The sequence below is a fragment of the Panthera pardus genome, unplaced genomic scaffold (genome assembly GCF_024362965.1).
Source record: "Panthera pardus isolate Hobbes unplaced genomic scaffold, ASM2436296v1 HiC_scaffold_6, whole genome shotgun sequence".
NCBI classification, from domain to species: Eukaryota; Metazoa; Chordata; class Mammalia; order Carnivora; family Felidae; genus Panthera; species Panthera pardus.
The window spans coordinates 95389604-95405446 of record NW_026526991.1 but is presented as its reverse complement, the minus strand read 5'-3'; the positions used below and the strand labels follow the sequence as shown (position 1 = coordinate 95405446).

At 35.2% G+C, this 15843-nt stretch overlaps 1 protein-coding gene across 2 annotated transcripts in view; it reads right to left on the bottom strand.

Annotated features, from left to right (window-relative positions):
* The window catches only part of LRP6 (LDL receptor related protein 6), a 177932-nt gene that overhangs the window by 73318 nt on the left and 88771 nt on the right, over positions 1–15843 (bottom strand). For both annotated transcript variants that reach the window (XR_008419569.1, XM_053895297.1), the window contains exons 4-5: positions 1951–2147; positions 61–192 (exon numbers count right to left, since the gene is read on the bottom strand). Coding sequence is in view for 1 of the 2 variants with exons in the window: in XM_053895297.1 (XP_053751272.1) it covers positions 61–192; positions 1951–2147 (329 nt within the window). In the remaining variant the exon portion in view is untranslated. The remainder of the gene's footprint in view (positions 1–60; positions 193–1950; positions 2148–15843) is intronic.

The following is a 15843-nucleotide window of genomic DNA, read 5'->3' as shown; positions in this document are numbered from 1 at the left end:
AATCATACAGAATTCCAACTGCTATCTAAAATTTTTCCTTCTGGGAGACCACCTTCTTACCATCTTTGCAGGTTTTTCCATTCTCCAGGAGTTTGACCCCGGTTGGGCAAGCACACTGATAGAAAGGCTTGACTGGAGACATCAAACACAAGTGGGAACAACCACCATTATCAATTCCACATGGATTTGTAGCTGTCAAATATAAATCACACTGATTAATACCAATGATTATGGATGCCCTCCCTCACGCTAGGTACACAAAGGTTAACAACCATAACAAGAGCAACTGTGATAAACCAAATTATTACCAAATGTCATCCAGGTGGCTTGACTACCAAAACATCTGCAAGGAAGGAAATTAATCAATGAGAATTGACTTATCATTTTGTACCTTGACAGGAATACACAAGAAATAAACAGGAGACCCCTGCCCTAAAAGAGCTTACAATCTAGTCTGTATGCCAAAATTAACAAACTAGGAAACAATATAAAACAATGAAATTATGTGCTATCTTATACATTATAGACTTTAAATATTACTGAACCAAATGGAAAATAAATCGCTAAGGATTAAAGAAGAAAACTTTCACTGAAGATGTAGGACGCGACACGATCCTTGAAGAATAGGAAGGATAGACAGAAGAACATTTCAAATGTGGTAAAACTGTATGAATAAAAGCTTAGAGACTGTACACTGGGTGAGACATTAAGGCAAATAGTCTAACTGGATATTAAAGGTTTCTGTTGACTAGTAAGAGCTAAACCTAAGTGAGCACAGAGAATGGGAACAAATTGTGGTGGAGGGTACTGAAAGCCAAGAAAAATAACTAGAATGTTGAAAAATCATACTGTGGAAATATTAACATGGAAAAGATAAACATAATAGACTAAAAGAGGGAAAACTGAGAAGCGGGGATTAATTAGCACACTTGTAGAAACTATGGAAAGGGATGGATTTAAATAATATTCATAAAAAAAAATCAACATAAAATGGAGACCAACAAAATATGAAAGATGAAAGCAGTAATAACCGCAAATTCTCAAACTAGTAAAACAAAAATCAAAAACAACCGTTAAACAAAATCAGAAAACAAACAAAAAGGAAATTCTCTAAAATATGCTAAGCATGGGAAGAAAAATTCATACATTTTTACAAAAGGCCAACCCCTACATTTAAAAACATTCTTATGGACTCATGATCACCAGATTGCAATGTAACACATTCAATATTTGACTATCTCCCCCTAAACAGACAGAACTAATACAAAGCAATGCATAATCCAAAAAAACCCTTCATTTTTGGCTTTGGAATACAATCTGAAATACACTCAGACAAATGCCAGACATTTATTTATATACAAGTGCCAAACACTTAACATTCTCATATTCCTTTTAAACCTAATTCTATCCCTCTCTTACAATAAATTGTTGCCAGCAGCCAAAGCTCAAGTCACTGCAAAGGTTGACCAAAAATAGAAGCAAAACTAAGAAAAAAGGAGGGGAGGTGGAGAGAGAGTGTGCATAGAAAAGCTTAAGCAGGTATTTTATTAGGCAACCTGAGGTAGTTAGATTCATTCACAGAGGTTTCTTTTTAAGAAAAGTTTGTTTTCAAACACACCCATCTGAACAAAATCAAACACACATTAGAGAGAAATAATATAAACAAGAAACGCATTTGTGTATAAGCTTAGCTATCTCAGTTTCTTATTTTCTCTCTTCTCTACCACCATAATCCCAGACCCAAACAAAGGGCTGGCCAACAGTGATAGATAACAAGCTACAAATGGTTTAGGCTGCTGCTTAACCTGAACTATATTTTGACATTTTTCCTATGTTTCATTCCTTTCCACTACCTTTGGATACGTCCTCTCTCCTCCTGCCCTCACTAAAGCCAGACATCTGAGTGCTAAAGCTATTCCAACTTGCAATTTAAAAATCAAGATCACTTACCATTTGGCTGCCTCTGTTGGCTGAAGGCATGTATATCCATGGGAGAGAAGATGTTAGAATGGATTTCACGCAGACCCTCGCCAGAATACTTGTTGCAAGCCAAAATGGAGTGTGTATTCCAGTCAGTCCAGTACAATGTGTCCTCAAATAATGTCAAGGCAAAAGGATGTGGAAGGGAACCTTTAACCACTGCCTGCCTATTAACAAGAACAGAAAAACTCAAACATTTCTAAAATTTCTTTTATCAAAATTTGATCTTGCCCATTAAAACAGTCTTACAGTCTGCAATAACACATACAAATCCCAAGTAACACATCTCTTAAGGTCAAATACACCTATGAAAAATAAGTCACACAGTAAATTTGAACGTATCTTCATGATGTCCAAAACCCCCAAGTACTTGGCAACAGGCCCCATGTTCACTACAAGCTAGCAGAGAGAAGCTCCCAGTATTAGCACTACTGTCAATTTCCACCTCTGGACTCACATCTTCCAGCCTTCCACAAAATTCATTAGGAGACAGGTGGCCAAAATTGTTACAGCAAAAAGAAAAATCCCAGGGCTTACTCACAGTTGGCACTGTGAAATAGTTTTAAATCTGCAATAGGTTTTCCCCTTCTTGAGGTGTAAAAACAAAGAACCTGAGCCTGTTTCTTCTCCCATCATTTATGGTTTCGATAAACGAAAGTAAAAACATATACTTGAAAGGGCTTAAAAAGGTGTTCTGGTGGAGCTGTTTCTGCAAAACCCAGTCTAGCTCCAGCAAATGATCATTTCTGCTTGCTTTCTGCTATCTGGTTACTTGACCTCCACAAGTCAGGTAGCAAAAAGAACAAGTGCTGCCACAGGCATTGTGTTCATGAGACAAAGCAGACCCAAAAATCTCACAAGCCATCCATACTATACCAAAGTTAAAACAGACAGCTTGGTTAGTGCGCAACCACAGAACTTTGCAGTGTCATGGAGAATTATTAGTATACACTCCTGATTAGTAAATCACATTCTGAGCCAAAATAATAATCAGAAAAAAAATTATTTGATGTTTACCTAATATCAAATATAATATTTTCATAAATAGTCTGGGAGAGAGGAATGGAAAATATAAGCAACTGAAGAGAAATAAAGAGCATCACATATTTCTGGGAAGATAATCCAATTTTCAGGTCCTGGACATTACATGATGATCTCAAATACTGAGGAAGACTACCAGCATACTAAATTAAATTCAAGGGCAGTAAGATAATTTTTATCTAAGCAGAGTTAGTATCTGTTATTGCACATGGAATGGTCCTAGACTAAGGTGTTTTAAATTCAGGCTAGATTTTTAAAAAACTGAACACAAGATTAGCATGACTAGTTTACCAAACAAATTTCTATTTTAGAAACTCATCCCAATTCTGCCAGCCCACATCACCACAATTTTATCCTCCCATTTTTCTTTATTCCCTAGCAGATTACTTTTCCTTCTCATTTCCCCAAAAGAACTATCACAATGTCAACTTATGAGGTTGTTTCTTCCACTTTCTAAATGAATGGCTTTATTGAATTTACTAAAGTGATTATGTCATTTATAAGAGTGATATCATAGTTTAAGTCCAAATTTAAATAGGTCTACATTATTTCACACTAAAATCGACCAAAAATTCAGTATGGTAAGACATTAAAAGAGCCCCGAGAAGCTGCCAAGAAAGACAAGCAACCCAACTGAAAAATGAGGAATAGTAAAAAAAAAAAAAAACGAAAAAGAAAAAAAAAAAGAAAAAAAAAACCCTAAATTACTTATCATTTCATTAACCATCTTAAAGAACTGCAAATTCCATAATCAGATCTTTGAAAAACTTTGGAAGGAAAAAAAGCCTTCTAAGTCATGTATATCATTAAATAAAAAGTTAAAATTCACTCTTTGAAGTAAACACAGGAAAACAGACAGGAAAAATAAAAACCTTCCCTAAAAGATACACTAATTTTATATATTGGCTGAAAAGATTTATGTATTGGTCAGAAATAAGATAGACCTGAGTTCAATGTCCCTCTAACACTTAACTACTTACACCATTTCTGCAAGCTTTATTTTATCTGCAAATGAAAGATAATCTACCCTCACTGAGTTAAAGGTTAAATGATAATATGTGCAAAAGCATTTAGCATTATTCTTGGCCCTTTATAAACATTTCATAAATAATTCCTCAGTTGCAGGATATATTTTTCAACATTTTAACATTTCTGAGATGGGGTAACATTTTACAACTGAAGTTGCACATTTCCTGTATTAGTTTGTAAATAAAAAAGTTCTTAAAATCAATATCATATCAGAGTCAAGTAAATACTAGACTGCTTCTTTATATTCCCAGGATCTCACTGTGCCCAAATTAGGTGGAATGATTAGACACTCAGTAAATACTTGATAAAATTAGATACCTTAAGTGATATATGTAATTAATAGAGCTGAACAGAAAGCAGAGTTAAGAAGGCTGGGGAGGAGCAGAGAGAGAGGAAGACACAGAATCCAAAACAGGCTCCAGGCTCTGAGCTGTTGGCACAGAGCCTGATACAGCACTCGAACTCACACCGTGAGATCATGAGCTGAGCCAAAGTCAGACCCTTAACAGACTGAGCCACCCAGGGGCTCCTCACTTATTCTTAACATATTTTTTGGTCATTCATTGATTCATCCAACCAACAGTGACTTGTTACTCAAAGTGGAGATAATACATAGTCTTCACCTTTAATCTCTCTGGTTGGGATTACTAAATAGGCCTACTTGGTTTCTCCCTGGAAATGTAAGTTTCTCCAAGGAGAAATTAATCATGGGTACCAAAAACAAACATGGCAGGCAAGATCAAAGCCCCATTCTTCAGCAGTAGGCCACAACAACAAGAGTTCAAAAATGGATCTCTACTATGAAGACCAAAGGAAAGAAACTGAGACCCCTGTTGATGTTTTGATTTAGTGCTGACAACCTCTGAGTGTCATCCCTTCCCTGTATCTGTCATTATCAGCAGTGTACTGATAGGACTCAACCCCACCAATACCCCCAAGTACATGAGCCCCTTGCTATCTCTTTCATATTCCATGTTTGGTGAGTTCCTCTTTTAAATTCTGCACCAACTGGACTTATCCTTTACAGAACACCTGCGCACTTGCATTCACTTTCTCTCTTTCTGGACCTCTTCCCAGAAAGTTGTCCTCTGCCCCTGTCTCAGAATTTCCCCCACCTGTGTGGGTAATAAATCTTTGTTTAGTCATACCAAAGTACTACTGTCATAAATTTTGACATGTGAACCTAACCTTGGAAGGGAGCTCCCATAGGGAAGTTGTTTTAACACCTAAGAAGATGACAGCAGTAGGGGCATCTGGATGGTTAAGACATGAAAAGTATTAAGGGTTGAACGTCCAACTCTTGATTCTAGCTCAGGTTATGATCTCATGGTTGTAGGATAGAGCCCCGTGTCAGGCTCCATGCTGAGTGTGGAGCCTGCTTAAGATTCTCTACCTCTCCCCGCTCCCCTGCTTGCATTTTCTCTCTCTCAAATAATAACAATAAAAAAAGAATGTGACAGTACTGGTAGTAGCACAGGTTTTAAAAAATCTCCACAAGTCCTCCACATAAAAACAGAGAGAGCAACTCTAGGTAGCAAAACCGAAAATCCATTCACAACAGAGCTAGGCAAAAAAAAAAAAAAAAAAAAAAAAAAAAATGTATATATATATATATATATATATACATACACACATATAATATATATAATATAATATGATATAATATAATATATTACCAAAAACCTCAAAATACAAAAAGATGGAAAACTACCAAGAGCCATAAGATCTGATTGGCATCAGCACTTCTGCAGGAGGAATCATAAAGAAACAATAGGGCATTTGGGAGACCTAAAAACAAGTTAGGTAACAATGGAAAGCAGTGCAAACAAATCTGAGAAAGTCAGCTGACTAGGAAGGGTTCTGGCCACTCCAAGAATGAGGAAATACAATGAATCCATGGTTGGCACTAAAGGGGCTAGTGCACTTTAACCCACTATGAACTCTTAAAGCTGACCTTCCAGACAAAGCTCCATACTGAAGATAAATTACTGGTAGTAGAATGAAAAATGAATGGAAAAATAAGGCACAGAAAAAAGTGGGAGGAGGAAACAGAGCCAGGAAATCTCAGAAAGCAAGCTGCCATATTTTGAAACACACACAAGAGTTCTGTGAAGTTATAGAAGTTATGACGAACACTGCCTTCTTTGACAAGTTTAAGAAAAATAATTATACATGAAAATAAAATACTAAAGGTATTAAGGGCAAATCCCATTTTAAAAGCTAATATTCAAGGGGTGTCTGGGTGGCTCAGTCAGTTAAGCATCCAACTTCGGCTCAGGTCATGATCTCATGGTCCATGAGTTCAAGCCCCGCATCGGTCTCTGTGCTGACAGCTCAGAACCTGAAGCCTGCCTTGGATTCTGTGTCTCCCTCTCTTTCTGCCCCTCCCCTGCTCACAGTCTGTCTGTCTGTCTCTCTCTCTTTCAAAAATAAAAGAAACATTAAACATTTTTTTAAAAAGTTAATATTCAAAACAAAATAAAAAATAACATTCCTACAATTAAAATATGACAGAAATATATGGCTCTAGAATAAAATGTATCACCTATTGCAAAATACTTTCATACTAGCCATAAAAAAATAAAACAAAATTAAAAACTTCAAAACTGAGGTGACAGGATGAAAGAATTAGAAGTAGAAGAATAAATCACTTCAGAAATGAAGTCTAAAGTAGAAATAACACAAGAATCAATAAAAAAAAAAAAATAAGGAAACAGAAACAGAAGGTGAAAAGGAGGAATTTTTTGTGATTTTTTTTTTTCAGTTTTGAGAAATAATTGACATACATCACTATAAAGTTTAAAGCATACAACATGATGATCTGGTATGCATATATTGTGAAATGATTATAATAGATTCAACTAATATTCATCATGTAGAAACTTTTAAAAAGAAAAGAAAAAGTCTTTTCTCTATGTGATGAGAATTCATGGAATTTATTCTCAACAACTTTCCTGTATCATATAGCAGTGTTACGTATAGTCATTATGCTGTATATTACATCCCTAAGGGGGGATTTTTAAAAATCAAAAAGAAATAGCACAAAAAAAGTTTAAAAAGTAAAAGATATGGAACACAAAGGACATGGGAGAGAATAAAATTATATTGGAGCAGGACACCAAATGGGAACTTAAATCCTTAGGAAGCATGAAGGAGTACCAGAAACCGCAAATATGTGCGTTAATACAAAAGACTACAAATAATGCTTTCTCCTTTTTTCTTTTTAACCCTTTAAAACACGTAAAATCTTATTAAGCAAAAATTAGTATAACTTCATATTGGTTACAACGAAATGTAACATAAATGACAATAGCAAAAAAGAGGGAGGAAATGGAGTTATACTAGAGTAAAACTTCCATACTTTATAGAAATTGACCCAGTATTATCATAAAGTATTTTTTGACAAAATGCAAAAAATGCACTAGAATAACACTAAAATTATTTGATTGTCCAAAATATAGTTTTAAAAAATCAGCAAAGGGATTAAAATGGCACTCCAGAAAATATCTACTTAAGGAGGCAAAAAAGAGCCAAAACTAAACAAAAAAGAAAGATATAAAAAAAAAAAAATCAAAATGTCAGCTGTAAGCCCAACCATATCATTGATAACACTAAATGTGAATATATTAAACACTTCAATCAAAAGGCAAAAGGCTGCACCCTTTAAATAGATACAGTTTTTCCTTTTCAAAAAAAATACCTCTATCTATATAGACAAAGATTGTTTGACTAGGTAAAACAAAACAAGATTCAACTATATGCTGTCTACAAAAGACGTACTTTGTATTGAGTTGAAAGTAAAACGTTACAGCAAACAGTAAATCCATTAAGAGAGATGGAGAGGCTCTATCAGATAATATATACTTTAAGACAAAAAGTATATAAGAGGTAAAGAAGAAGCACATTTTATAATGACAAAGGATCAAATTATGAGGAAGATACAACTATAAACATATACACATATAAAAACAGAGCCTCAAACAAATGAAGAAAAAACTGACAGCAATGGATAAATAGTTCAACATTAACAGTCCAAGATCTCAACATCCTACTCTTACGTTAATCAAGTTTAGAACCGCTAGGCAGAAATGGGGTACCTGGTAGGCTCAGTTGGAAGAGCATGCAACTTTGATCACAAGGTTGTAAGTTTGAGCCCAACGTTGAGAGTAGAGATTACTTAAAAATAAAATCTTAAAAAAAAAAAAAAAAAAGAAGAAGAACTAGACAGGAAAACATTAAGGATATGGAAATCTGAACATTATTAACCAATTTAAACTAGCCTCTACAGAAAAGTCCCATCCAATAACAAGAGAATATACATTCTTCAAACTATGCAAGGAAGTTACTCTAGGAGAGACCACATACTAGGTCACAGAACAAGTCTCAATTCACTTTAAAAGACTGAATTATATGAAGTATATTCTCTGAGAACTACGGAATTCATTAATAAATCTACAACAATAATATATGAGAAGTCCACAAATGAGAATTTTCTAAATTCTTAATGTCTTCTCTATAAGCAATGGGCCCAAGAAGAAATCACAAGAAGTTCTTTTAAATGTTTTGAGATAAAAGGAAATGAAAATACAACATACAGAAACTTTGCAAAAAGAACTAGGGTTCTAAGTTACCCTAGAACTTCCTAGGGTAAATTCTATACATTTACCCCTTAGGTGCCTATATTAGAAAAGAAGCTAATTACAAATCAATAAACTAAGCTTCAAGCTTAAGAAATGAGGAAAAAAAAGAGTAAACTAAATCCAAAGCTAGCATAAGAAAACAAAAATATTAGGGTAGTGATCAATGGCATATTAAAACACAAAAACAGTAGAGGAAGTCAAATTCAGTAAAACTAAATGTGAGTTCTATGAAAAGATTCACAAAATTGACTATCCTTTAGCTAGACTCAGACTGGCCTCCCAAAAAAGAGAAAAGACATAAATTGGGTAATTTGTGAATAAAATCATGTATACAAGAAGAACATCACAACTGACCTAACAGAAATTAAAAGGATTATAAGGAGATACAATGAATAACTTTATGCCAATGTAGACAACTCGGATAAAATGGAAATATTCCTGGAAAGAAACAAACAAAAGTGAATCAAGAAGAAATAAAAAAAAAATCTAAAGACCCAATACAATTAAAGAAATTGACTTAACAACTGAAAATCTTCCCATAAAGAAATCCCCAGGCCCAGATGGCTTCACTGATGGCTTCTACAAAATAGTTACTGGAGAAATAATATCAATCTATCCCACACTCTTCCAGGAAACAGTGGAAGAGGGGACACTTCCTACCTCATTCCATGAGGTTAGTATTACACCAAGGCCAGACAAAGGCAGGATAAGAAAAATCAACTACAGACCAATACCTCTTATGAATAAAGACATAAAAATCCTCAACAGATTGTCAGCAAACTGAATCTCTCAACATCTAAACAGGATTCTAAACCATAACCAAATGGGATTTACCCCAAGAACGCAAGACTGGTTTAACAACTAAAAACAATTAATGCAATTCATCATGTTCACAAATTAAAAAATAAAATCATATAATCATCTCCATAGACTGAATCTACTGCTAAAAGCACTGGTAGTATCTATTGCTAATACTAAACAGGATTGGACAAAATATAATACTCTGTCATGGTATAAATTGTGAAGAGACCAGGAATAAAAGGAAACTTCCACAAAAGGCGTCTACAAAAAAAACCTACTGCTATCATGCTCAATGGCAAAAAAAAAAAAAAAAGAAGATAATAATAATAAATTATTTTCCCCCAAAGATCAGGAACAAACAAGGATGTCTTCTATTCAACACTGTAACAGAGGACCTAGTCAGTACAATCAACAGGAATAGAGGACATCTAGATTGGAAAGGAAGAAGTAAAACTGTCATTGTTCACAGTACATGATTCTAAGGGTGGAAAATACTAAAGAATATTTTTTTAAAGACTCCCAGGCCTAATTAATTCAGTAAAGTTACAGTATATAAGGTCAATATATGGAAATAAACTGCATTTCTATATACTAGCAATGAAAAATACAGAAATCGATATGATTAGTATTTGACAAGAAAGCCGAGAATAGTCAGTAGAGAAAAAAACAGCCTCTTCAATAAATGATGCAGGGAAGATTAGACATTCACATGTGAAAGAATGAAACTAAACCCCTATCTTAATACCATTTACAAAAATTAACTCAAAATGGATTAAACCTAAGACCTGAAAAACATAAAACTCCTAGAAGAAAACAAACACAGGGAAAAAGCTCCTTGACATGCTTCTTGACAACAATTTTTTGGATAGGACACCCGAAGCACAAGCAACAAGATAAAAAAGAAGCAAGTGGGACTTCATTAAACTAGAAAGCGCTACACAACAAAAGAAGTGCTTAACAAAATGATAAGGTAACCTACTGAATGGAAGAAAATATTTGCAAATTGGCTACCATCAAAAAGACAAGAGATAACACATAGGGAATACAGTCAATGATACTGTGAAAGAATTGTATGGTGACAGATGGTAGCTACACTTGTGGCAAGCATAACATAAGGTATAAACTTGTCAAATCACTACGCTGTACACCTGAAACTGATGTGACATTGTGTGTCAACTGTACTTCAATTAAAAAAAAAAAAGGAAGGAAGGAAGATTCATCCATTTCGAAAGGAAGCCAGGATGATGTCATATCAACTGCACTGTGGACACTACCTGCTTGTAACGTCTAGTGTGACTGTCTGACTCCCAACTAGACGGGAACCCTGGAGGGCAGTAATGTTGTCTGCTCTGTGCATTGGATTATGGTCATGGTTAATGCCTAAAAAGTTGCCTGAACCTAGTGGGGCTTCCTATGTATTTGATGAATGTCCCACGTGCTCACCCTCAAGGATCTCTGCTTTGGATTCACCCAGACAGGGACCTCCTAGACAGAATCTCAAATCTCATTTTCAGAAGGAAAAACAGCTTAGCCCCAGGCTAAGGGACTGTGAGGAATGTGGCAGAAGCTTCCTCATAAGGAGGAGGAAAATGATAAATCAGCTCAACCACAGGCCCTCCAGCAGACCTTTCCACAGGGCAAGGCACCCATTAAAAAGAGAAAAAAACACAAGACAGCAAATGCTGACAAGAATGTGCAGAAAAGGGAACCTGTGTGCACTGATAGTGGGAATGTAAATTGGTACGGCCACTACAGAAAACAGTAAGGAAGTTGCTCTAAAATTAAAAAGAGAACCATACAATCCAGCAATCCCACTTCTGAAGGAAATGAAATCACTATGTCCAAGAGATACTTGTATCTTCATGTTCACTAAAGCATCATTTAAAATAGCCAAGACATGGAAACAACCTAAGTGTCCATGGATAAATGAATGGATAAAGAAAATGTGGTGTGTATATATACAATGGAATACTATTCAGCCATAAAAAAGGGAAATCCTGTCACCTGCAACAACAGTAATATTATACTAAGTGCAATAAGTCAGAGAAAGACAGATATGGTCTCAGATGTGGCATCTTAAAAGAATACATAAATTGAAATTTATTAAATAATTCATTCAGAACACCACAAAAAATAACTGAATATTTCAGAATAAATTTGACATAAGAGTATAAGATGCCATACAGAAAATGTAGCACAAATTTAAATGTAAGTTAAAACAATAAAACTCATAGAAGAAAACACAGCTGTAAATCTTTGTGACTTTGGATTAGGCAATAATTTCTAAAGATATCAAGTACACTTGTAGCAAAAGAAAAACTAACACATTAAACTTTACAAAATTAAACACTTCTTTGCTTCATAACACACTGACAAGAAAATGAAAACAAAAACTACAGATGGACAGGAAATATTACTAAATCACATACCCAATGCAAAACGTGTTTCCAGAAAACTCTTACAATTCAGTGAGATAAATAATTTAAAAATGGGTAAACAACTTGAATAGTGTCTTAAACATAACTGGGCCTCACATGAAGAGAGCTGAACCACACTGTGTTCAAGAAGACTGTAGTCTAGTAGGCCAGACAGGAAGTACAGTTAATACTGTATCTGGAGTAGAAATGAGAGACACATTAAAGGGACCTAACTCAATTTATCAAAATCTAGTATTTAGTTTTATCCAAATTACTTGTTTTCTCCTGATTATAGAAGAAATACATGAATGTTCCCCATAAAAATTTGGAAAAGAAATATAAAGAGCATCTTTCTAGTCCTTTATTTTATGCATATGAACAATATGTACATCTCTATATACACATACAAGCAATTCCCAATCATCAAGGAATGGAACAACTGGTTTCTGTTTTTAAAATAGTTAAGGCCCAACTAACCAACAAGATTTAGAATTTACAATTTAGTAAAAATCCACTCGCTCTAAATCATAGAGCCCCAAAGCACAGAAGGAAAAGAGCAGAGCCAAACCAAGAGATGATGGAGCCACCTGCACTAAGCCAAAAATAAAGAGTATTTATATTTAGCACCCTAGTTACTGAGCTTCTTCACTGGGCATATATACAGCAGGCCCCAAAGTCCTCGTTTCCCTGTAACAGTGGTGAACTTGCCTTGAGAAAATGGTTAATTTATTTTGAAAGACTCCAACTCATCCTCTCCTCTGGATTTTTTTCCCCACAAACGTGAGCTGTTGTAAATTTGAGGCATTTGCTGCATCATAATGACCTGTTTTCATTTAACAACATAAAGATTTTTATCATGTTATTAAACATTTCTTTCACATTATTTTTTAATTTTTTTTTAATGTTTATTTATTTTTGAGACAGAGAGAGACAGAGCATGAACAGGGGAGGGTCAGAGAGAGAGAAAGACACAGAATCTGAAGCAGGCTCCAAGCTCTGAGCTGTCAGCACAGAGCCCGACGCGGGGCTCGAACTCACGAACCGCGAGATCATGACCTGAGCCGAAGTCGGACGCTTAACCGACTGAGCCACCCAGGCGCCCCTCACATTATTTTTGATGGCTATGTAACACTGCATTGAATGATGGTGCTATAATTTAAACACCCATATTGTTCAACATTCAACATTATATATTAAATAAGGGTTTTTTTACATTTGTTTATTTTGAGATAGAGGGAGGGAGGGAGAGCATGAGCAGGGCAGGGGCAGAAGAGAGGGAGGGAGAGAATCCCAAGCAGGGTCCAGGCTGTCACTGCAGAGCCCTACACGGGGCTCAATCCCACACACTGAGAGATTGCGACCTGAACCAAAATCAAGTCAGATGATGCTTAACCGACTGAGGCACCCACGAGCCTCTAAATAAGGTATTTTTAAACAGAAACATGCATTAAAAATAAAGATTATGAATCAGTTGATAAAATGTTTTGACCACAACCTGGCAGAAATCTAATTCTGTATTTCCCAAGAGCACTGGTTCTGTATTCACTATTTCAGTATTTGCAATAACTCTGTAGAATTAAGTACCATGAACAACAAGAATCCACTATAATTAACACTATGGAAAATACCTGCTCTCACTAGTAAAGAAAAAATACACTTAATACAAGTAAAATGCATTTTAAAATTTCAAAGTGAATAACATTTTTTCTTAAACTTAATGTAAAAAATGATATGCGGACATACACTTTGTGACAGTGAAAATCAATAAAATCATTCCATTAAAAAAAAGATGGCCTTAAAATCTCTATGTACCTTGATATATAAATCCCATTTCTAATAATTAATTCTAAGATGTAATCAAAGATGCAAATTCATATAGGCTCTTCCTTATTGTAACAATTATTTGTAAAAGTAAAAAATTACAACTTGAGTGGTTCACAATAGGGCAGTATGCTTAAAAGATATTATTCGGGCACCTGGGTGGCTCAGTCAGTTAAGCTTCGGCTCAGGTCGTGATCTCACGGTCTGTGGGTTCAAGCCCTTCTTTGGGCTCTGTGCTGACAGCTCAGAGCCTGGAGCCTGCCTCAGATTCTGTGGTCTCCCTCTGTCTCTGCCCCTCCCCCACTCATACTGTTGCTTTCTCTCAAAAATAAACAAACATTAAAAAATACATTATTCAACATTCAGATTGTTTTACTTATATCTTCAATTTATATTTAATAGCATAACTGTTTGATCATGCTCTTTTCTTATATTCTACTTTTATTCTTTCCTTACACTCCTCTCTCCTTTCTCATGGACTTTTCCCACTAGATTGAATTTATATGCTTTTATGTCTCTAGGCTCTAGGGTTTGGAAATATATACAAACTGTTTTATTCAATTTTAATTACCTTTATGTTTTTAAATCATATTTGATCTTATTTTAGATGATAACCAACTTCAAGAATAAGACAGTATCTACTGACACTGCCATATATTAAGGTAAGATGTTAATAGGGTTTTATTCCTGTGTGTCTTTCTTCTTCATCTGACCATCCCACTACCATGTCTCATTTTTTATCGATAACACCTGATATTTAGATGTTTATTATGTACTTTTTTATCTTCTATTTCAAAATATCTCATGGTTTCATTAAGTTTTAAAAGCACATTAACAGCAATTACTAGATTTAACTCCATGTTTAACTTCTTCAAATATTTACTTATCTGACTTCCTCACTCAAGCTCTACATTTTAATTCTGAGGTATATCAAGTAACTTTTTCAGAAAGAGCAATATAGTGTATTTTGATTCCTTGCATATCTTGCATATTCCCTTGCATATTCCCTTGTATATCTTTCTGTTGCAGTAACACATAACAACTCCTGCATCAACCTCCAGATCCCAAATCTTTTCTTCCACTGTTTTCATCTCTGCTTCTCCAAATTGTGGGATAATTTCAAGGTTAAATTCCATTTCACTGATTTGATTTCTTTTTAGTCATCTGTCTAGATCCCCCATTGCTTAAACTGTTTTAAACAATCATGCTCTTTATCATCATTCTGTTTTTACTGATCTTAAATGTATTCTTTCACACTACCTACTCTATTTTCATGTATACTGACTGCATCCTTTTGAACTCTGATAGTTTTTTCCTCCTCTATCTTAAAGGAAATTGCAGGAAGACATTTGCTCTGATTCCTTAATATGGGTCATTCATTTGAACTGTAGTATCTTATGCGCCCTGTTATTTTTTTTTTTTTTCCTATTTGCTTGTATTTCAGAGGGAGGTCTGTACTTAATTGGAAGTTGATGTCAATTCTGTTGCAGTCTACAAATTCCTAGTCCAGGCTTTCAGATCCAGAAGGGAGAAGGCAATAAATTTTCAATTTGCAGCTTTAATTTGGAAATCAATTCACACTAGGTCGGGGGCAGGGGATTTGACACTAGCAATAATAGCATATTCATGTATTGTTTTTTTCAAATTTCTGGTAGCACCAAGAAGTCTGTTAATATAGTGAGACTGCTTATTCTCTGACACCACTGTGCTCATTCACAAGCCAGCTGTAACTACACCTCTGACCTTTGCCTAACATGCTCAATCATGTCAAGTATGGTTGCCATAACATATGGATCCTTCCATACCTGGTATATATTTCCCAAAAGTGCTAAAAGAATCCAGATGAGGCCTACCTTTTATCTCACCCCACACTTCCTCCTCCTCATCAACCTCACTCCAGCCACCATCTCTGGAGAGCCATGGTTATTATTACTTATTTGCATAAATCTCTTCAACTTGCTTCCTTGGGAAGCAGATTCTTCACAAGCTGAGTAAGTGATGAACTATGTCCATCTGCCTGGGTCTGAGGGGTTTCCTGAAACCCGGGCAAAAAACGATGGTTAATCACACAACAGCTCAGTCAGACTGAGACATCTTTCAATCTTGAACCCTGC